This window comes from Lagopus muta, chromosome 12, assembly GCF_023343835.1.
Source record: "Lagopus muta isolate bLagMut1 chromosome 12, bLagMut1 primary, whole genome shotgun sequence".
NCBI classification, from domain to species: Eukaryota; Metazoa; Chordata; class Aves; order Galliformes; family Phasianidae; genus Lagopus; species Lagopus muta.
Window position 1 is genome coordinate 16,475,697 of NC_064444.1, and position 23,718 is coordinate 16,499,414.

General features: G+C 38.9%; 1 protein-coding gene across 13 annotated transcripts in view; it reads right to left on the reverse strand.

Moving 5' to 3' along the window:
- Nucleotides 1–3,535: 3,535 nt before the first annotated feature.
- ESRP2 (epithelial splicing regulatory protein 2) overlaps nt 3,536–23,718 on the reverse strand; it is a 77,832-nt gene continuing 57,649 nt past the window's right edge. For 9 of the 13 annotated variants that reach the window (XM_048958421.1, XM_048958416.1, XM_048958422.1 and 6 more), the window contains 12 exons: nt 22,454–22,568; nt 21,727–21,825; nt 21,551–21,605; nt 20,239–20,349; nt 19,926–20,058; nt 19,711–19,753; nt 18,949–19,250; nt 17,180–17,401; nt 16,111–16,309; nt 15,124–15,316; nt 13,997–14,174; nt 3,536–4,927 (listed from right to left, as the gene is read on the reverse strand). In XM_048958421.1, coding sequence (XP_048814378.1) covers nt 4,769–4,927; nt 13,997–14,174; nt 15,124–15,316; nt 16,111–16,309; nt 17,180–17,401; nt 18,949–19,250; nt 19,711–19,753; nt 19,926–20,058; nt 20,239–20,349; nt 21,551–21,605; nt 21,727–21,825; nt 22,454–22,568 — 1,809 coding nt within the window. In that variant the 3' untranslated portion in view covers nt 3,536–4,768. Of the gene's footprint in view, nt 4,928–7,488; nt 7,601–13,996; nt 14,175–15,123; nt 15,317–16,110; nt 16,310–17,179; nt 17,402–18,948; nt 19,251–19,710; nt 19,754–19,925; nt 20,059–20,238; nt 20,350–21,550; nt 21,606–21,726; nt 21,826–22,453; nt 22,569–23,718 lie in introns of all 13 variants that reach the window. The other 4 variants (XM_048958426.1, XM_048958425.1, XM_048958424.1 and 1 more) reach the window with 4 other exon arrangements.

Genomic DNA, 23,718 nt, shown 5'->3' on the forward strand with positions numbered 1-23,718 from the left:
TAAAAATTAATGCTTTTGTTACAACTAATATTAAATGTGATTTGCGTGGATTTTCTCAGTAAAATTATGGTGGTAGAAGGATGCATTTCATTAAACAGAAGACAGACCCACCAAGCCCAATGAGAATAAGACCCATGCTTCAGAGCATGTTTAAGAACTCACTGGATTAAGTTACAGCAAAATACGTCAGACTTCAGAGGAGACCCAGTCTGCCCCTTCCTCACTTCACCCCTCATGCCCTGACTGCAGACCAGGAAGCACCTGCAGCCAGCCCACCTCTTCCTTCAGTTCAGTTACACCTTGCTTATGCTGTTATCCTACAGCCAGTCTGTATCTGCCATTCACAAAGACGGATTTAGGAAGACACAGCCCTAACAGCAAATAGTGCAGAAAATGTTTGGAAAAGCATTCATGTAAGGAAAAGTAAGACCTAAGCACTAGCTTTTGATGTAACAAAAAGAGGTAAGTTCTCTTGCTACTCCATAGCATGGAAATATGCTCTCTTCATCCTGTTCTCACATACTTTTACATACTTTTCTTTTAAAAACACTCAGAGTAAAGCTTTTGAAGCTCTATACACACAAGCATTTTCTAAAAGCTACATTTGCATCCATTTAAAGTGTTCCAAGTTGTTTTTCAAGTGAAGATACACATAAAAAAATAACACATTAACTTTCCTCCCCACCAAGCAGAAAATTTAGTGCTAATGACAAGTGACCGTTAAAAGCAAAAGTCTCAAGATAGGGGAAGCACGAGAGCAACACTAAAAACCTCTCCTGTTTTTTATGACCATCACCATCACCTACAAACAGGAAGGGAGTCAACTCTTTGAAAGGGTAGATAACAGCACGACAAGGGGTAATGGTTTTTAAGTTCAGGAAGGGAAAATTTAGGTTGGATGTCAGGGGGAAGTTCTGTACTGTGTGAGTTGTGAGGTGCTGGAACAGCTGCCCAGAGAGGCTGTGGATGCCCTGTCCATGCCTGGAGGTGTTCAAGGCCAGGTTGGATGGGGCCCTGGGCAGCCTGGGCTGGTATGAAATGTGGAGGTTGGTGGCCCTGCGTGTGGCAGGGGAGCTTCGTGATCCTAGAGGTCCCTTCCACCCCTGGCCATTCTGTGATTCTGTGACCTTTCTTTCTACATGATGTACAAACTGTCCTCTGAGTGATTAGTGTACACAAGATCCTCACCAAAAAGAATTTATGAATGCTGTCAGTTCACAGCGGTTATTCCCTCTGGTTGAGCAGTTTTGTACATTTTTAAACACCTCTGTCAAACCACTGTAGGCAGAAAACATTTAAAATAATTAAGAAACTAAGAACAACAAAAAACAGGTACAAACTAAAAAAAAAAAAAAAAAATCTGGTTTTGTGAACTTAATGACCTCGGACTGTAGGAGCAGCAGACACGGATGGCGCATCGCCATTTGCACGTCGCTCCCGCTGCAGCCGCTATCGACGCTCTCGCACGTCACGCGCGCCGCTCGCACAGCCGGTGGGACGGCGCCCCCTAGCGGCAACACGGCTCAGTGCAGGCAGCGAACAAAGGAACGGGCCGGCTTAACGAAGTCACAGCGCCCAGCTAAAACCCACTGAAGCAGCTGAGAAATCTCGAGGCTCCTGTCGCTAGGCAGACCTCGACACAGATGAGGAGAGATTTCTGCTTTAGGCTTTTCCACCATCAGGTACAACCAACTCCTAGGAGATGCTGTATCAGCCCCAAAAGTTATTACCACGGACTTTGCCAAACATACATCTCTACAGAACAGGATGCAAGCAGCTAAACAGCAAGAGTTCTGATTTATTTTAATGGGCCAAAAAGATACAAAGAGCGCTTCAAAAAATAAGGAGTGGATTTTCACCAGCTAACGTTCACTGAAACTATCTTCATTAACATAAACAAGCAAAACTTATCATAGGGCAAGAGTTTGCTCTGCAGATGAAGCAATTCCAGCACAGAACACCTGAGCCAGAAGCACAGCTGCAGCCATAAGCACAGGGAGCTGCCTTTCAAAGCTCTTCAGTCTCAACTCACCTCAATCTCAGCTAATAAGCACACAGCACCTTCTCCCAAAACTGGGAGCAACACACGAAAGGACAAACGTATCAGTAATTCCTATGTACAACCATCAGCGTCAAGCAAACAGGAACACGCAAATAAACTCCTCAATGCATCCTCTGCGATGTGGCAGGTCAAAAAATTCAATTGCAAAGAATAAACGCGCACACCAAAGACAAAAAAAAAGTGAATTTCGACCTTACCGTGAATTCTCCAGCGCTGCAAGTCGTCATCTGGAAGCACGCGAGGGAAGCCGCGATCCGTTCGCACAGAGCTGTCGGCGTGAAGGCGGCCGCACCACGCAGCAGCAGCACGCGGCCCTCAGCAGCACGAGTCGCACCTGCTCCTGCGGCCTTTTTTTGGCCGCCCCGCACCGCCCCTCCCCTCGGCAGCACGCAGCTGTGCCACGGCGCCTCGGGCCGCCAGCCGGGCCTCGGCTATCCGGGTTCACGTGCACGTGGAGCGCTGCTGGGCGAGGGAGGAAACCCGGAGCGGAGGGGACGCAGCACGGGGAGGCTGAGGCGGGTCAGCGCCGCTGAGGCGCTGAGGGGAGCAACGGCCGCAGCCTCCCTCAGTCCTGAGGCTGTGGAGGAAGGCTCGCCTAGGAACAGGGAAAGGGCCGTAAGAAAGGAGATGCTCCCGGGTAAACGGAGCATCACTTCAGATAGCAGACAATCACGGATTTAATGCAGGGTACTAAGAGAACAACAAGTCTTTTCAACTCCTGGCAAAGCCACGAGATGTGGTCAACGGTGGTGTGGCACAATGTAGCAGTGTAATAAACTGTCTGCTAACCAAGTTTCTACCTTCTGTACTCCTCAGAAACACGAGAAGAGCAGTAATTATAATGGCGTGGTTCTATCTTCTGTGAAAGTTCCTCTCAGATTTGTTTCTGGTTGTAAGATTTGCCTGAAGCGAGCCTGCTGCTAACAGCCTCCGTAGAGCACCAAACAGCATCATCCATCACAGCTGTGAGCAGCAAGGCTTCACCTGGAGGTGGTAACGCTGACAGCAGCTGTGGCATGAGATAATTGGGTGTGTTTGATTTGAACCATCTTAATCAGATGTTTTCCCCTTCATTTTTTTTTCTGCAAAATTATATCGAGCTCTGTCACAACAAAAAGCCGCACTTGGATTGCACAGAAAAGGGAATGACCCATCAGCAGTGGACACTGTGTGCACTTTTGGATTTCAGGTTCCATACTCAATTTCTTCTGGCACCAAAATGAGAAGTGAGCATATGAAATGTTACAACACTCTCTGAGAAGAGTTCCACTGAATAAATAAGTGTTCACCACACACATTTCTGGCTTACCAGAACATTTGAAAAACAACAGACGCCCCTACGCCCTCCCTCACAAAATACATACACTCTTCTGAAGTCAAGGGGTGAACAGAGTAGATAATAGGCTGTTACCAGAAAATGATGCCCCGTGAAATTACGTTCAAGCATAAGTTACTTTCAGAAACCAACACACATCGTAAGCATCTCTTTTATTCGTTGTAATATAAAGAAGCATACATCATTCAGTTCCTTTAAGTACAACGCATTGTACGCTAACAAAACAAACAAAAAAAATCAATCCAGACATCCATGAACATGTCACAAAAGGACTCATGTTTTGCTCTGCTGGTATTGCACTTGGAATAGTTTTGAAGTAAGGCACGGTAAAAACAAAGTCATTTAGTGCTTCTACAGCAGATGTCTTTTTTTTTTTTTAAACACATGCTACATGACAAAGTACTTCTAGCTTATGTATATACACACAAAGAAAAAAGCATGCACTAGAGAATTTAGATTTCAACATATCTTGTTGTTTCATAATATACAAATAAAGTAGTTCAAAGATGTAAACAAATTGCATGCACATAAACTAGAGCAGAATCTTTAATACAGTATTTGAAAGCTATTATGCTTAAATAAAAAAATATAACTTATTAGTACTCAGGTTTATGTGCCATTTTTGTCCTGTAGAGATTAAAAATTTGGGGTTGGGTAGGGAATTCTGGTTGGGCACAGAAGATTCTTCCGTTTTTGCCATTGTTTTTATTTTTTGCTTTACACATTTGGCAGCAGTACATTGGTAGGAAAGACAAATATGGCTTTGCAAAACAACATAACGAAAACATGAGAAAGCACAACTGTATTTGGGGTCCAGCATCCTGGTATTTTCCAATCAAGAACAACCATGGAAAAAAAAAATAAATCAATGAGCTATATGCTTTGAGTTGGGAATGCTACACATTCCAAAAGCCCTTTATAAAGACATTTCAATTCTACAAAAAACAGACACTTTGCTGAGTGTAAACTCTTAAAAACTAAACACAGAAGAATCTGAATGACTCAAGCTTCACTTTCCACTTCAAATGCTACTGAACAGGCAATAGGTTCCTCCCATGGCTGCGACAGCTGAAGTGCTATTAGACTGTCTTCAGAATTAACAAGTTGCCAATAAGGGGTTCGCTTATTTTCAAACAAGTACATAAGAGAATAAGTAAATTAACTGCATATATTTTCCTGTTGCTTTATCTTTGGCATACAATACACCCTTTTTCAAATTAAATACAGGACATGTACCATTCTACATTCCAACACAGCATGTTGAAAAGGCACATTTGACGCTGCAGGGGTGGCAAGGGAAGACTCCTTATTTTGTAAAAGGCACAGTGTTCAGCACGACATTCCTTCCCCATGCCCCAGAGTGTGTTTAGTTAGACCAGCAACAGTTCTACACAGCAGCCTCCCAGGAGCTGTCCATTTTTCTCAGCCACTGCTTTCTTAGCTAGATCCAGGCTTGGAAAAGTCACCAATGCCTCTCCACTGGGCTGGCCACTAAAGTTGTAAAGCATGAGGATGGAATCTGTGTGGAGCTGCAACGGTACAAAAAGACAAAAGGAAATGTGCTATTAAAACCAGAGATGACATCTGGAACAGCAGTTTTTTCATTCTCTGTATCAGGTTCATTCCACTCCTGCGTTTGCAGTGAAGAGATTCTGGATGCAAGAATGAGAAAAAAAGAGAAGAGACCAAAGATTAACAGAAATATGCTTTCAGCAGCAGCTCCTACTCTGCTGGTGTACTGAACAGAATGATGTAGACATAATTCCATGCAGAGTTTTTGCTAGAGAAGTAATTCAGCTTAAAGGTTGACCGGAAAGACTTAGACGTTAATAAAGGGTTAAAGAAGCAAGAAAATGCAAGCATTCAGAAGGTAATTCTTGTAATATGTGGACTACTGGCCAACTGACAAAGGCTGTAACAGCATGTGACTTGCATGCAAAGATTACAAAAAGAGACAGATGTATTACAGCTCTGTGTTGCAAAGATCCGCTGATCTTAACCCAGGTTTACAAAGCAAGAAAGACTTCTCAGCGAAAGAAAGCTGAAGTACTGCACCAAATCTTACTGAACCAAGGAAGACTTTTTAATCATTTTAAGGAAGCTAAGAAAAAGACAGGATAGCAAATTAAATTAGTTATTTACTGCAGTGTGCACCTGCAGTGCCTGATATGGAAGACAGTTTCAAAATGCTGAGTTTAAAGCAGATGTGTCTGCTCCCCTGTGGTACCCAGCCATCTCTTACAGCACTGGAAACCTGTACAGGTTAAGTTCAGAAGTCCCACTTGTACACTGGACAGAAATGGATCTGAGTGAGATTTCTAAACAAAAGACTGAAGGATTAAAAAAAAAAAAAAAAAAGCCCAGCATACAAGATTAATCTGTTGCAGAATTCAGTGCCAAACAAAACACACAAGCTATGCTGCAAGGCCAACCATTTTAGGAGTATTTTCCTGACTTAAGTTCATGTGACATCTGCCCTCCTGAGCTTATGAAGGATCAAAATGCTGAAGTTGAACAGAATTCATGTATGCCTCACTGTCTGAAATGAATACTAGACTTCTCAGTTATTATCAGAAGAAGTTTTTGATCAGCTTTACATTCAAACATAGAAAAATAAAGCAACACATGCTGGAGCTTCACAAACCCAAATATTTGGCAGGCAATAAAATTATTCTTAAAGATAGAAGCAACAACATATTTTAGAAACTAAAAGCATGGACATAGCATAAAGACAGCTAGCACAGATTTCACATCCATTTCATTTTATAAAGTTAGTTAAGAAATAGCATGCAGGAAGAAATTCAAAGACAAAACATCATGTCTGAAGCCCAGTTCAGATTTAGAAATAAACTGAGTTTTATTCCAGAATGACACTGTGCTCAAAGAGAAAAATTGCACAAATCTGACATAAGATAGTCTGCTCTAAAATAGCTCTTTACTACTGATCCTTGTAACAGCAAGTCATTTTCTGCTGGTCCTCTATTTAAGCTAAATAATGCTGTTAAAAATCAGTTGAAAACATACATGGAGCATAGTTAGACTGCTGAGCACAGAAGACAGCAGGAATGGTATCTATAATCTTTGAAGTATGTAGAATTCACATTGAGCTACTCTACAACTTCTTTTCTAGTCAAAGACCATTTCCATCTAATACACAGTAGAACCCTATTGCTGGTTGGATTTCCAGAAAATCTGGGTAAAAGAAGAGAGACAAATGGATTGTCCCAGTCTACATAAACACAAAAATGCTCCAAGTAGTAGCAGGTACTCTGCATACCACAGAAAATGCAGCCTCTGCTCCGTCTTCTCCTTAGCAGATCTAATAGTAACATTATAAAGCAAGTAATTAAAAAACAACTGAGCAAATGCTGATTATATGAGAGTAGTTACGTTGATTATGGAGGGCATGAACATACTGCTATTAAGGCAAAGTATTTGATTACCCTTTTGTTGCACTGAAACTTTTTTTAAACCCTCCAAAAGGGGGAAAAAAATCCCACAGCAACTAATCAGTAGCATTTTGAATGGAATACAATAGAAATGATTAATTGCACCTAAGTATCAATGGCATTTCTCTTCAAAGTATATGGTAGTACTGAAAAGTACGCCATTAGTTTGTGGTATTAGAAAAGCACTATACCAAAAAATCTCTCCTAAAAACAAAACAAAACAAGTAGTTCACATTTCTTCAGTGAGATCAAGAGGCAGAGAAAAGATCCAGAGGTTTGGGAATTTTGTGCACACATTCTATAGTCACATCAAGAAAAAAAAAAAAAAAGACCATCTGCCTGTATGTTAGATACTGGACTGAAAGCTTTACATGAAAACAAACATTTTTGGAAGGCTAACACACTATCTGAGCAAAACCAGGCAATCTCACCACAGCCACTCCACCAATTACAGATCATGATTGGCCTTTTTGCTTAGGTTAGTAGATTTTTTTTTTTTTAATAGGACAAAAGCAAAAGATTAAAGCAAGGATCCCAACGCAAGCTAAGAAGGGGGAAAGAAAACAAAAACTGCATCAAGAAACCCTGCTTTAGCTTCCCATACACCATTGGAGATCCAGTTGCTTCGAGTTGCATCTTACCTTCTTTGGAAGTTACAAAGAGTTACAAACAGACCCACTCTTTCGGTGCTTGTAACACACTCCTTGCTTGTTCGCTCAGCTGAATAAGGCCATTGTAGTCATCAGGTGCATACTACAGTACAAGTGTGACATATGATAATCAGCAAGAGAAGGAACAGTTCTGGTACAGCAAGCCACACAGACTATCATTTGCAACCACAATTAAGAGCATTAGCTATGACAACTGGCAGGAGACAGTGAATTTGACAGATGCTATTTTTAAGCAAGATTGAAAAACAACCATCAACTGAATTACTGGTTGTAAAAATGGAATTGAAGTATAAGCACGTGGGGAATATTCTGAACTGTGTATTTGAGCTGCTCCTAATTAACAAAAGGAAACAGTTTAGACCATGAAGTATTCCTTTTCAACTTGTACTCGTGAGACAGTAGCATTAGTTAACAAATATTTTAAGTCTGCACAATCACGCTCCAGAAATGACTCTCACTGGGACAGCTAAGCATCTTTCAGCATGCATACTGGGATTAGAAGTACATAGATCTCATTCAGATCTTCTATGCAGTCATGGAAATAATCTGCTGCTTCCCTAGTGCAGAGTGCTAAACACACTTCAGCTGTATAAAATACTTGCATTATACAGACTTGACATCAACAAAGTCAAACAAAAATGATGTCCCAGCATGAATGTACTTAATAGATTTTTTTGAAGGCATTTATACTAATATAGCTTATTTCCACATAAGAAAAGAAAAGCTACTCAGGTTAACTGCATCACAATAGACTTGTAGAATATTTCAAATAAGAACACTGGCTGCACAGTACAGTCACACCAAGGAATAGAAGATAAAACCCCCACATATGTGGGTTTTATTTAAGAAATATCTGAGATCCTGAATCTGAACAGTTATCATGCACACTGCCGGGGAGCCTGGTACAAACATGAGATCTATGATCAGAAAGATTATCTTGGGAAACATGGAACATTGTTTTGCATGTCTCTCATTGTCTCTCCAAACTGACATATCCTGGAAAAGGACTGAGCATACTTGCACATGCTACAAACGCTACTGGAGTGGTTCCTGTAACCCAGATGACAATGTCTACCACAACTCAAGTTACAGAACAACCTTTCAGTGGCAAGGAGAGTTTTCTATGTCCCCGAAAATGGTTTTGCATTAATATTTTTAGAAGATTGCCAAATGCACACAAAGTACACATACTGCTTTCTTTGATATTTCTATAACACAAGAAGTCTCCTGCCAGCTTAGGGAGGAAATGATACTATACTTGGGTGTACAATACACACTGTATTCATCCAAAGCGAAGCTGAAGAAAAAAAACAAAACCAAATCAACCATCACAATATACACCTTCCACAGAGAACAAAAACCAAGAGCCCAGAGAACAAAAAAGAAAAGAGACTCTCAGAATTTTTACTACTATTTCTAGCCACCTCTTATATCTAGAACCATGCCAGTAAGTAAAAGACAAATATAAGAAGTATTTTCCAGATAGTCTCTGCCAGGGCAACCAGAACGTGCAAATATTAGATTTATCAGTTCCCAGACCTGCCCTTGAAACAAATCTACAAAATGTAAGTTTACTCTTTGGAAAGAATGTCTCAAGATAGTACATACTTTAGATTATCAGTAGATGTATAGTAAGTAAAGGTCTACAATTTCTACTGAGGGCAAGTGTTCAAAACACAAGCAATGAGGAAAACATGAAAGTAGGAAAATTACCCAGCAAAGAAACATGGAAGTTGTAGCTTAGGCCTAGCCATAGGCCTGAAAAAGAAAATGGAAATAAAAATATCTAATGATAGAAGTAGCTTTCAATCACAGCAAGTGAAAGTGAGATTGCATTTAATTAAAGCATAAGTTATGGAATAGTAAATTATTCAAATTTACAGGTTACACAAAAAGAACTATTGCAAACGAAGACTGAAAAAAGAAGTGGGGAACAAAAACATGTGAATGAAATAGAAACTACCTTAGTTTGCCTGATTAAAAACACAATCATGAATACTTCTGATTCTGTTCACAATTCAGAAACCCACGCAAAATAAAAACAAACAACTCAGGATGGACAGTGTAAAATCCAGGCTGAATCTATAATCCCAGTGCTCCAAATGAAAATACTGTTCTGCTGGTGGCCAAATTCTGCTTCCATTTAGATCTGAGAAATTCCACCCAGCGATTTAAACGCCTCGTACAACCAGTTGCAACTTCACTGAGCTAGGTTCTAGAGCTTGCTTGCCATAAATATTACTGAGACAATACGAAACTTCATACTGTATTTTTGAACTCTACCCTTAACAGACAAACAATCAATAAGAAATACTGCAATAGTTGCCTTTAAATGCAATAAAATTATAAGCATATCTCATTGTTCCAGTCTCCAGTATCCTCCTTATCATCTCAGTCCCACCTTCTTTGCTTCTCTGAACTGAAACACAGCTTCTTTCCTCAGACTGCTGCCTTTTCACCTGCTGAGCCCATGGCTCTTCAAGGGCTGGGCTGAAGTTGATGTGAAGAGTTCCCCTCCATCCTAAATGATCCTGTGATTCAGAAGCAAGCAATTTCTCCCCCACACCCACTCAGCAGGGACAGGGGGATGCACTATGGCAGAAGGAATATGCATACATACTGAACAAAGGGGACTGAAAAACAGGGACATTGACAGACATTGTCAAAAGTAAAGCAAAACAATGCTTGCTGAAGAATGTGTTGTTTCTTAATAGAGCCAGTGAATTATTGTACAAGTGTATCTACCCTTCTAGGTATTAACATTTGAATTGGCAGAGGCATTTCAACTCATGTATATTAAATAACACTATAATATTAAATAGTATCTATTATAATAATCTTTAATATTATTAAGTCGCAGATGTATATTAAAAAAAAACAACAACAAACACCTCTGTCCTAAAAGAGATGACGAAAATCACAGCTTGGAGTACTGCCTTACTTTGCTGCATCAAACGCAGGAGGCAACTGACAGAAACTGTAAGCACTAATTTACTAACCCCATGCTCACAGAGGCTTTACCTACAAGAACAAAGTTTCAGAAAGAAGATAAATTTAGGAACAAAGCAACAGTAAGTGGGATTTCTCCATCATATCCCCTTATTCCCTTCCCTGGACCGAAGGTGCTGAGCCAAGAACAGGCACACAGACAGTGGCTATCCCTCTCTGACTATGGAGCATCAGATTTCAAAAGGAACCCAATGGAAAGAGAGAATAGTTCTTTGTTCAAACATGCATTTCGGAGAAAAAGAACTAGTCCTTAAGAAGTCTGTAACAATGAAGCCTGATGTCCTGATACAAGGGAGAAAGGTTGTTAATGTTCTTGGAATTTAGCCATCCATCCTTCCCCCTCTACCTCCTTATTACGGTTTTAAGTACAACTTCCCACTCCAGCCAGTCTTGAATTTTGGGTCCCTGAAGAGTTGGAGGATTAACACACTGCAAGTTCTATACAGCTGCAGATAAAAGGCATGTAAGCCCTACATTTTTAAAGAACCGCTGTCTACTTTTAATTATAAACACTTTTTTGTTGTTGTTAATTATCTTCCCCTCTTCAAGCATCTTTTAGCTACAAATCCTGTACACGACTGGAGTGAAATCACTGGCCCAGCTACAACAGAACACAACTTAGAAAAAACAAACAACAGTTTAACAGAGTAATTACTAAATCAGAAAGTTTTAATACTGGCTATTTTAAATGTTACAGTGCACTACAACATCATACAGAAAGGTGATTGGGAAAGTTACTATCTCCAAGATTCGCTATTAAGATTATTCACAAGCTTTCTAAGATTGTTTAATGCAAGATGCATTAAACACATGCAAGCTGGGAGGAATTTTCAATGGTAAAAACAACAAAAAAAGCATAACTATAGGAAGAAATTGAGCTATGTGAACCACTCAACAAGAGAACTGTGCTGATAAAATAATTGAAAATGGAAATAAGTGATAAAATGCTGATCTGCAGATGTTTACGTTATTTACTATTAGAAGCATGTACTGATGTTGAGACCAGCTTGTTGAAGCCCATTATACACAAAGTCTGTCTTTTATGAGGCAGGTCTGGTACAGAAGGTGTTTTCACTTCAATAGCAACGTGTGCATACATGCAATATATGGAGCCCATGAAGACTGAAGGAAGAAAACAGAGCATAAAGCAGGAACTCAAAAACTTGTTCCTTTCAGACAAGGAGAAAAAAAATCACCCTTCAATTTCAGCTTCTCCAATCTGTTTCCCAAGCCCATTGAATACCAACATCAATTAGTTATGCAGAGATTAAAACCACGCCCAGAACACTGACAATTATTAAGGGCTCACTTTATAAGTGACCAGAAGCATCGAGCAATACATCCTTGGGCAGCAGCAGTAAGTGAAATACATAACATGAGGAGGAGGAGAAGGGAAAAAAAAAGAAAATTAGTATTTCCTCCAGAGACTCAATATTGTCCCAGTAAAGCAAGTCACCACCTCAGTTTTCCCCTAAAGGAATGAGGGATTATAAAACTAGCATTACCACATGTGGGATCCAAGAACAATTCAAAATAACTCCTTGGCTCCTTTAAGATATTGAACCCGAGCTCATTTGGACAACATCTTCTAAAGAAATCAAAGAGGTGACCAATTTAATAAAGTAACTGATGATGACACAAGGTTGCAGCAGAAGAATATAAATTGCTTTCACATTGTGGTAAAATTTCTATTAATTTCAAACATTTAACTGTGCAATCAAATGCTACAAGCTAATCTCTAAATGCAGAAAAAAGTACAAGGTCAAATGCAGTACCAGACCCAAAGTCCAGCTTCACTAAATTGAAGATGTAGTGGATGAAGATATTGGAAGTCACCGACTTGCTCCATTCCCAGGATAGGACCATGTCCTTTTTCAACAGCACACTTATACTTCTGGCTGAATTTCAGTTTAGAAAACAAGACAGTCCTCACTTAAGGTTTTAATTCAGCCACTGTCTATCCATCAAAAAAACAAAGTCAGGTGAAAAAGAGTGAAGTATCAACAGATAAGAAACAAATTATTATCGCTCTGCTGGGGAGGAGGTGTAAGAAGGGGGAGAGAAAAGGGAATAAATCCATGAACACCTGATTTAGTTTTAATTCTGTAGATGCTCTGTTGAAGAAAAATCCTTAAAGATACAACTAAGTTCAGCACGTTCTTAGTGTGTCAAAAATTCAGCACACCTGTTACAAATTGACCCTCACATTTTTCCACTGAAAAAAACATGTATGCAAAATTATTTGTGAACATAACTGTAACATTTTAAGAGATGCCTCAAGAGGCACGTATCTTCCAAATACTTAAAACTGAGGACAAATACTTAAAACTGAGAAATACTTAAAACTGAGGAGGTATATATTTAAGTACCTGTTCATATTCTGCATACATTTGCATAGCAAATACCTGGTTCTACAAACTAATGCCTACTGTCCTTCAGGATGAAAAAAAAATATATCATGCCTGAATGTTTCATGTTAACTGCTAAACAAATATGCTCAACAAAACAAAACAATTCCAGCCTTTAACAATACCACTGTTCACCAACCTATTGAATTTCATAAGACAAACTCATGCAAAAATTGCATTCTTTTTATGAATACCACTTAACAGGTGCTCGAGACACTCCAAGCAGATTCTAAGACAGGTCTTCTGAGTAGTACCAAAGGAAAGCTCTGGTATTTGTGCAAATGCTGTCACCCAAACAAGATAAATACTCATGAGAATACACACCACACTCAATTATCTTCCATTTTAGTAAATATCTGATGACAAAACATAGGTATATGTAGATACAATATCCTCCAAGATCAAAAGATGACATGGAAAGACCCATTCCACAAATTCAAATATAGACTGCTGAAAAAAAAAAAAGTCTTTGCACATGGTAGTTTTTTTTTTAAATTTTTTTTTTTTATTTTACTCTAGGAGATGAATTTCTATGCTTTCCTACTGATACAGTATTGAAGCAGCAGGTACTGACTGAAGTTACCTATAGCAGCACTTAGCATACTTGCTATCAGTACAACCTGCGTTGGAGAACACTGTTCTCTTCAGGTTGCAGTGTAATGCAGTTGGAATAGCTGTAATGCAAATGTGTTTATTTTGCTTATAGGCATGTGTTGCTGCCTACAAGCAAAACAAATGGCCCAAGCAAGAGTCTGACACTGGCATCTCTCCTCTTTTGTAACCTGGGTGTGGCGACTTGCATCGCAGCCTGTTAACTAGAACTTTGTTCTGAGCAGTCTTTAACAAGTCTTTCATGTGAGCACTAGATCATTGCCTTCAAATTCAGTTGTGTTTATTACATAAAAAATAGAGCAAATTTTACTACTACTGTCTGTCAATTAAATAGGGAACGCTGAAATTGTATAATTGTTGATCGATTTCCAAAAGCAGTCTTGCTTGGTTTGATCATTACTTAAAGGTATAAATAAAAAATCAGGGAGGGAGGGTGACTTCACACTAACCTGGTATCCCTGGAAGAAACTTAGAATCTCCTTCATTCCTGTGTTATACGGCAAACCCTGCATTCGGACTAATGCTCCAGGCTGGGGTAGAAGTGGAGTGTGGGTGGCAGTGGCAGCAGCAGCTACAGCTCCTGGAGGAGCTGTAAGATATCCCACTGTGGTAGGGGATACTGGAGGACTATAAGAGAGAAGAGGCAAAATTGTTATCAAAAGAAATAACTGATTTTAGCAGGCAGATAAAAACTGAAAGTTCAAATATAAGAATAAGGTTAAAAAAAAAAGGTAACAAGCAGCTTTGATATAGAAACTTTGTCAATTTTCCCAACTTCTCTTCAGCATTTAATGACTTGCAGAAGGGACATACAGGAAAACAGCCAGCATTTGTAGTTGATAAGGTAAAAAAAGCAGATGTTCCACTGGGGAGGAGAAAAACGAGCTGCAGATGACTTCTTCTAAGATCATTAACAAAACCATGAAGAAAGTATGGGAGAAAAATTGTAGAATGAAGATCAAGGGAAAAAAATCTGGTGCTTTTAAGCCACAAAAAGTGAGTATAGCAGCATCTCCATTCAAGGCCCATCTGACAAGTTACCATGTACTCAGGCTATTGTCATGAGCCTAGGAAGAGCCAATAAACTATTTCCCCACAGATCCAACCACCAGGCTACAGTAAACCATCTTGATAACATCAGTAAGGGAAGAAAGGCGGAGATAATTTGCTCTGTATACAAACAAAGTATTTTTTGGTCTCATTGATATTAAGTTAGTACGTATCTATTATAAGTATGAAAACAGTATTGTAAGTACAACATCAAGCTAAGAGAAGACAGTAGAGGCATGGCTTCGTATATAGCCAAGAAATAGAACTGCCTTGATGACATCACATCAATGCCAAAAATGCTGCTAAACATTAGAATTACATTATTGCGAGGTTCAACCAGATCCTATGGAGAAGAGTGAGCATCACTAAAAAGCCACAGAGTAGTTAAAATGTCTCCACTGATCAACAATTTCTCAGCATTATCTACATGAGACGTACAATTTAAATAGCTATTGAAAGGTAATTACACAGCTGCCTAATCTATCGCAATAAAATGACAAGAGAAGCAGCCAAGTCTAGGGGATACCTGGGATAGTAAGCTGTGTAGTTCATATAAAGCTGAGCAGCCTGAGCTGGGTAGTAGGTAACAGCTGGAGGAGCAGCAGCTGAGGCCTGGGGAGTCCTTGCTGTTGGCAAGAGGGCTTGTGGCTGGTAAAGCGCTGCTTCTGCTGGGATCACAGCTGCTGTTTGAAAAGCAGCATAAGCTGGTGGAGAAAGACCTAAAAACAAACCAGGATATGAGAACAAAAAGCAGTCAGAACGCAGATCCCTGGCTTTAAGAAAGGACTTGTTCATCCCAGTGAGCTTAACGTCCAGGTATGATTTATGAACACATACAAATACTGCTCTCTAGCCTCTCCCTGAGCCGCATTTCCGCGAATGAAAACTGCAGCATTTGAAGCAAGTTCTTCCTAAGAGTTCACAACTCCTACAGTTGAGCACCCCTGTCTATATGTAAATGGTAAGTAGGGAACTTCAGAGTTATTCAAAGAAAGCATAAAGCCATGTGCATAGAGAAAGCAGGCGTGCACACCAACACACCCTTTCTTCTTTCTAACAGAAGTCGTTCTCTGTGAGACAAGAGAACCATAATTAGCTATACCCAAAGAGTACCTTCTTAATGCTCTAAGGCAAGACAGCAAGAGCACTCATTGACAGCTAGAGTACAGAATTATTCCCTTTTTAAAAATCCCTCTAATTCCAAGTAGATTTCACAACAAGCAAGTCCACTGCAGAGCTCAGAAGAACAGTACACCCACAAAAAGCAAAGTGTGCAACTATTTCACTGGCAAGGCCTTGCTGCCCTCTATGCACCACCGAAAATTCAATAAAAAAAATGCCTCCAATCAGTCCCATTATTGCCCAGAGGGAACAATTCCAATCTCAGCATGTATACAGATGAATGATTATTGATCATGGCAAAACCCAAGTCAAAAGGCGAAAGGCCACAAAGCTTCAGCACCTACCACATATCAGCCTTTAGCAGCAGAGAGCAGAAGAAATGCAGACTTACATGGTAACTTACATGGCGGTGGGGATAAGCCACTACGATTTAAAGTGCCACCCATTAAAACAAAGTTCATCTCCTCTCCTGAACACTGGAATACTTCCACATAACGGTCCTTCATCATTTTTTTGTGACATTTTTGAGCCACCATAAAGGCTTTGTCAGCAGATTTCATTTGGATAAAAGCATCACCTGATGGTCGTCCCTTTGGAAAAGAAAAAGCAATAAGCTAATGTGTAATGTGACCATTCAGAACACAAGAAATGCAAAAAGTCCCAAGATAAATACCTACTTACATATTGTTCTTCTGTATCTAGTACTAATAAGTCAATAATTACTTTTAGAAGCAAAAAGGCAAGACTCAGGTATCCATCACCCAGTTAACTTAATACTACCTCCTTCTGCAGAAAAAAGACTAGAGCTAACATTCACATTACATCAGGCCACACATGATCTTTTCTGTTTGAATTTCAAACATCTCCAGGAGATGAAGATGCTGTAGATCTCTCTCATTTATTTATACAGAGAGTAGCATCTCAATGTTTCTGTGGTCAATGGTGCTTATTCTTGACTCAGGAAGACAAGTTAAAAAATATCCTTACAGCTGCACCAATAAAATATATCCAAAACATAAGTTAAATAAGCAGCTTCCTTTAAACTCCAGCAAGTCTTTAGTCATGTTAGAAAAAGAAGTCCAAAAATGCCACTCAAACAATGCAGCTACCACTGAATAAAAAAAAAAAAAAAAAAAGCCATTTCTATTCTGTGTATTTCCAGAACTTGTCTGAAACACAAAGGACTATTTCAAGGCAGCCTCCAAGACAAAGCTATTGTTAACAAGTCCTGCCACAAGCCTCCCCTACCTTAAGCCTACATGAACAGAAAGAAAAACAGATATGCATGTAGAAGGGAGGGCACAAGGTGGGAGAAGAAAAGACATATATTGAAGTATTTTCTCAAAATCATAGAAGACCTAAGGCATAGCAAATAATAGGTAGGGTACCATGACTTCTAACCATCTCCAATAACTGGAAATAACATGTTCAATAACTTAGCTTTCGTGCAGTGCTGTTACCTGTTGATTAAGGACCATGTGAACTCCATGAGGCTTTATATCAGCTGTGGCATCTCCCATGAAGTCCAGGATATCATCAATGCCAGCAGTATAAGGAAGGCCTCTAAGCCGGACACAGTCCCGTATGCTACCCGTGGCAATTGTATATGGTGGGGGTATAACAGGAATGATGGGAGTTGGGAGGGTGGGAATAAGAGGCGTTGACATGTATCGATTAAGTACCTGTAAGGAAAAAAACACTTGGATAGAGATTTACACAGCATCTAATTTAGCACAAATCAGTTTCCATGACGCTATTTCATACAGTTAAATAAATCCACGTCCAACATCAGAGAAAAACATTTTCTTAAAACCAATTTCTGAGGGCAGCTTTCTGTTGGGCATTTCAAATTCATAACTCAGAAGAAAGACAATACAGATCTGATACATTTAACCTGCTAGACTCTACTAACAGACTTTTGTAAGTTCATTACATTAAAAGATAACAGTTCATTTCTGACCATCCCAAAAAGAAGCATTTGGGAATAACATTTTCACTAATATATCAGTACTGCCACTTACAGTTTTTTCTTAGATTAGGATAAATTAAAGCCAGCCAATTTAAAAGAACTGAGACCTGAAATAAATGACAAGTAAAGCCTAGCTCTAATTCATTCATAAAGCTAACAGGTTAATAAACAAACACCCTTGTTTAACTAGAAAAACTATCTTGAGGCACAGGGTTTCTGAAATGAAGGTAAGAGCCATAGGAGGCCTTGATCTCAACATTTTATTTTCTCTTGACTCATCCCACGTGACAAAGGGAACAACTTACGATTGGGATCTATTGCTGAAAGATGTATTTAACAGTGATTATCAGAAACACCTTCCACTGAAAGAGGCACCAAATGAAGAGATTACAAATCTTTAGCTTTGTCAGTAACGATTCAGCAAAAGGAATTCCTCTCAATAGGAGTCTCTTTCTCAAGAATCTATTCTCAAAACACATTTCAGGCCAGAAATATATTATATACTTATACACATATTTTTAAAATATATTATATATATAAATGGCTATATAAATACAGCCACTGTTTTCTCAAATGCCAGATGCAATCTTATAATAGCACTTTTTGGCATTATTAGTCTAGAAATACTCTGTCAGGCAGAGAAATTTAGTATGTGATTCAGTACAAAGTTGGTGGTGCCAAAATAAACTGGTGCTTTACTGGTTTAAGAAGATGGTAATAGGAACTGGTGAAAGAAAAGAGGAAAAATATTGGAATTGATTGAGAAACATCTCACTTCCTTTCACCAGACATGAGATACCTGCAGCTAATTCTTAGCATCCAACAAAACAATTGTAGCAAAAGCTATTTTAATGTAGCTAGATTTAAATTTTGCATTCAATTCTGCACTGGAGATGAGTTTAAAGACAATATTGCAGCATTTCAAGTATTACTACCATGTAATTACTACAATCTTGAACATTTCTAGTATAATTTTTCAGGTTCCAGATTAATTAATTTCTTTTAATTAATTAATTTAATTATTTAAAATAATCCAATAATTACTTTATGGTCTGAGAAATGTGACAGTAAAAAAAAAAAAAAAAAGAAAAAAAAAATTTACACAATTTTCCTTGCCAATCAGTAAGCATATTTCCCTTCCCAGAACTAAACATCTTTAGTATATCAGACTCCCACACTTGTCCACAGGATATTTGTGTGCAAGTACTGAAAGGAGTCTTTAACTGTTAAGTTTTGAGTTTCACAGCCAATAGTTACAACCTGCTGAACTTCTGCTGCTGTGCTCCTGAAGAGTTCAATGTAACGCTTCCCAAGTATTTCTTTGTGCTTTTTAAGTGCATTCTGTGCATATTCTTCACAGGAAAACAACACAAATGCATCTCCTGTGGGCCTGCCATCTGGGTACTTGACAAAGAGAAGTCCTTCTTTCCCTCCTGTGACTGGACACTCTGGCCCCAGGAATCCTAAAACATCCTCCTGAGTAGCAGTGAATGGAAGACCTCTCATCCGGATGATAACTTGATTCTCTTTAGATAAGAACTGAGCCACTTCGTTGGAGGTACCTAGTACAAAGAGAATAGTGCATGGACAGCCAATTCCATAGGACACAGGAGCAGATGCACATTAAGGAGCAACACAGCAGTAAGTAGCTAGCAAGAAACCCACAGAAGACCAGAAGCACTACTTACTCCCAAACTGATTTATCTTAAAGTGGACCCTCTTACCCCTAAAGTTGCTCATATTTTAATGAAATTGAAACAAATAAGAGATTAATGTCAGGTACAAAGATAATTCTGCTGCAATGGCTCCTCTTCCTCTCAGCAAACTGAGCCTGCTAACATCACAGTCCAAACGCTCACAGCTATAAGTCAACCAAATGAAAGCAAAGTTTCACAGGGTCAAGGAATCTTAGACAGCAAAGCAGGAAAAGCTACCTCAGGAATTACTTATGCCCTCAGCCAACAGAGAAATCAGAACTATAACAATTTAATGAAAGTAACACTGAGCTCCGTGATCACTTACCTCCTGCAATTTTTAAGAATTCTTCCCCAGTTGCTTTGTAAACCTTAAAGAAAAAAAAAAAAACCATGAAAATTACAACATTCAACTCTTTCGTGTGTGAGGCAGTGTATTTTGCTTACTTTGAGCAACTTAGGAGCACACCTTGTTCTTTAAAATCATACTCTAAAATATTCAGATTGCTTTTCAAATATTTGTTTCAAGTTGCTACTTCTTACCTCAATGTATCTGCTACCCATGTGATGCTTATGTCTTTCCAGTGCCAGATCTCTCTGTTCAGAATTGACAAATCGAACTAATGCTTCACCATTTCTTCTTCCTTGAGCATTCAGACAAAGGGCCACGCCACCTCTGGAACGTAAAGCCAACAAATTAAGCAGTGTGATGTTGGATCTCACGCCGTTTGTCACTTTCTCAGCTTCCGCGCAGGGGAAACATTAGCATGGACTTCTGAGAGAGAGCACGCTAAATATTAAACACACACGATGTTAAAGAAAGTGATAAAGGCAAAACAAGTTCTTATCTTCTTACTTGGCAATATTGAGCCCTTTGAAGAATCGGGCAATATCTTGGTCTGAAGACTGCCACGGCAAACCTCTAGCACGTATTACCGTCTCACTATCCACTGTTTCTGATTTGCTGCTGCACAGAAAGAAAAATAAATATGTAAAATCAAGCTCTTGCCTAGGTTTCTCATTATCTTATCAAATTTCCATTTAAATTGAAAATCTAGAGTATATTCATCGTTGAGATTCTTCAATTCTGCTCATTTTAGTAAAGAAAACAAAGATAACTGGGATAATCCCTTCAGATACACAATGCCCAAGGTGTGTTGTCATCACATCCAGTTCTTTAAGAAAAATAAGAAATGTCTCAAACTGAAGTAATAAGGAGCTTCCAAATTTCATTCAGAAGTTCTAACAATCTTCAGGTTTTATCCTAAATCCTGAAATCACTGTAGATGATTATGAAGCAGTCCTAAATGTGAATTATTTATGCTTAGTATATTTGATTCTACAGTTCATGAAGTATATTTGAAAACTGAGAACTGCTCTGTTTGTTGTCGGCCTAGGCCAAATTCAATTTAAATCAGAAAAAAAAAAGGAGGAAAAAAGATTGCAGAAAAGCAGAGCTGTCTGTCTAGAAAACGAGCCCAAAACAAGAGACCTGCATACAGTTAAAATGCCTCCAAAGTTGTAATTCAAATCAAAATATGGTACAGGGAAACGCCCATTTTGATGAGCCTCTGAAGAGGCAGAACAGAAAAAACACCCGAAGTTGGGTAAGGAACATTTCTTTTAGTCAATAGCTTCCATTTTGACACTTGAACAAAGAACAAACTGAAAATACAAAAATATATCCAGGTACTCTTTGGCTAGACATCAAGGCTTTCACAAAAGCGTAAGTTACGCTTCTGTCAGACAGAAGAACCCCTTAAGCAGTCTCTCGAAATGATTTTCTTCTCATTTGCTTCAGCTACAGCTTCATAGATAATTCTTCAAAAGTATCACATAGCTCAGCTCCATACAGAGTGCACAAACCCCTGTTGACACAGGGAGCATTCACAAATATTTTTTCACGATTGGTTAGGATAAGTCAACCTCATTCCCATTCAAAACAGAAACCAGTGAACAGTGTTTCACCTGCTGTGACTTTAAAGGCAGAGTAAAACACAGAATTCAGTATACTAGCTATGGTCTGTGCACCAGATTACTGAATACACCGTTACTTTTCTCAGGATCCAACCTACTTCCATAGTGACAGCAGGGAAACACTTGCAAGCTTTCTCTGCTGCAGATGAGACTCAGCTTTGGTTGTAATGAACTGTGACAAAGGCACTTACCAAGGACCTGTTTCGTACTTGTATTTCACAGTTTCAGGGTCAGTAAATATGTGATCTGCAACAAAGCGGGAAGTTTAAACATAACCAGGGTCAGAGGTTACTTAAGAATGACAGTTCCACTGGCCATTCATCAAGAAAGAAAAAATTTCAGCATTCTGTGTAAATAGATCACTTACCACAATTTTCAGAGAGCATGCTGAAAATGATAGCCACCATTGTTTTTACTTGCCACACGCCAAAGTCCTCCTCTGCTTCATCTGTCCCTAAGCCTAGATCTGAACAGGCAATTAGAGAAAATAACAGACTTGAACAAATAGTTGTAAACAAGCCATAGGCTTTCCTGTTATTAACAAAAAATTGATAATCAAGTGATACCAGCCTTCACAGGGACACATGGGCATCAGGCATTTGTGACTATGCTCACAAACTGGTTAATATTCACTTTCACAGTCAACATTCTGAGAACTACTGATAGTGTTAACAGCTCAAAAAAAGTAGAATAAATTCCTATCACTTCAAACATAACTGAACTTTAGCCACATTCTTCTGGAGCCACAGAATTACTCCTAAAATTTAGATATAGAAGTGGCCCACCAATAGCTAAACCTTTCTCCATTAAGATAAAATACACATGCAAAGGATGGTTTTATTTTAGTGTTGGTGTGCACCTTAGTAACTTACTAAATATGGTCTAGATTCCATTACTAGAGACAAAGAAAAACCATTACAAACAGACCCTTGCGTGCGCACACACACACTTCAGCAAACGTTAATTTGATTTTACAGGCATGAGATTTTTTAAAACCCATTTTAATTTAGGAGAATAAAACCCATAACAATCACAAGGACAAAACCTAAAAAAGAGGAATCAATTCTGTTGCAAAAACTGCAGCAAAAGGATACATTCTGCCATGGTCTTGATAGTCTGGTCTTTCACGGCGGCTGAACTAGGGTAGCACGTGTGAAATTCTTTGCGCAGATCATAAAAGGAATAGAAGCATTCTGACAGCAGGAAATTCTACAAGGAAAGCAAAAAAAGCATTGTACACATTCCTTCACACTCTCATCAGTATTTCTGGACTGAATGATGCCATCTCAAGAGCTACATAGTTGCATGTCATCAGCCTGTCTAAGATAGACCAGGTTGGATTTTTTCCCCCTTTGGAACAGTTCAGACACTGCAGTCTTACAGAATTCTCTCTCTACATGAGCACACCCAATTAGCTGCTGAGAGGTAGGCCTATGCAAAACAACTCTACAAGACATCTAGGAAAAGTCACAAAACCCTCCAAAATTGTTTTTCCTGCTATATATATTCTTCCCATTAGGACACTTATTTCCTCTTTTGAGGTAACATTTAAAAGCAATATGGTACTGAGACGTGGTAACAGTACGTATCAATATTGTCAGAACGTACAAAATATCTTCACAAACTTAAAGACACTCCTTCTTCACTATTACATATTTGATAACAACTTCAGTTATATAACATTATTACACAAATATTTAAGCATTCTTTCGTTTGAACATTGGCTCCTGTCCCCATGTTATAGCCCAGAACTAGTTCAGCTAATAATTTCTCTTTTACTCTCCCCAACTGTTTCACTATATGGAAGTTTGCCTTTGCTCTGAAAATAATTGAGAAAAATCACAAAGCAGCCCTTGTTAGCAATTGCAAGAACCAGCTTCTGAGGCTTAATAATACTTAGTGTTCAGGAAAAATTAAACTGCAGCAAATGAAAATGTATTGAAGAAAAAAAAAAGAGAGAGAAAGAGAGAGAGAGAGAGAGAGAGAGAGAGAGAAAAGAAAGAAATGCAGTACTGGAAGATTAAGAATGTCATCAAGTCCATTGCTTGATCTGGTATGGGCAGTTCCAGTTCCAGGATACCTTTTTTGTTTGTCTTGCTTTAGTTCATTTGTGTCAAGACAGAAATATAAAGAATTACCCACAATCCATACAGCAGGATGGCATATTAAAAGAGAAACAAACAATGCTAACACATTTGAACACTAAATATCATTGTTTCTGTGTTTCATTCCCACAAAAGCATGTGTTTTTATGAAAAGTCACAATGTTATGATTTATAATACAACACAAATGCCAAACAAGTATTTGTAAAAACTCAGCATGACCAGTACACCTATACAGAGAAGAAAAAAACACAGC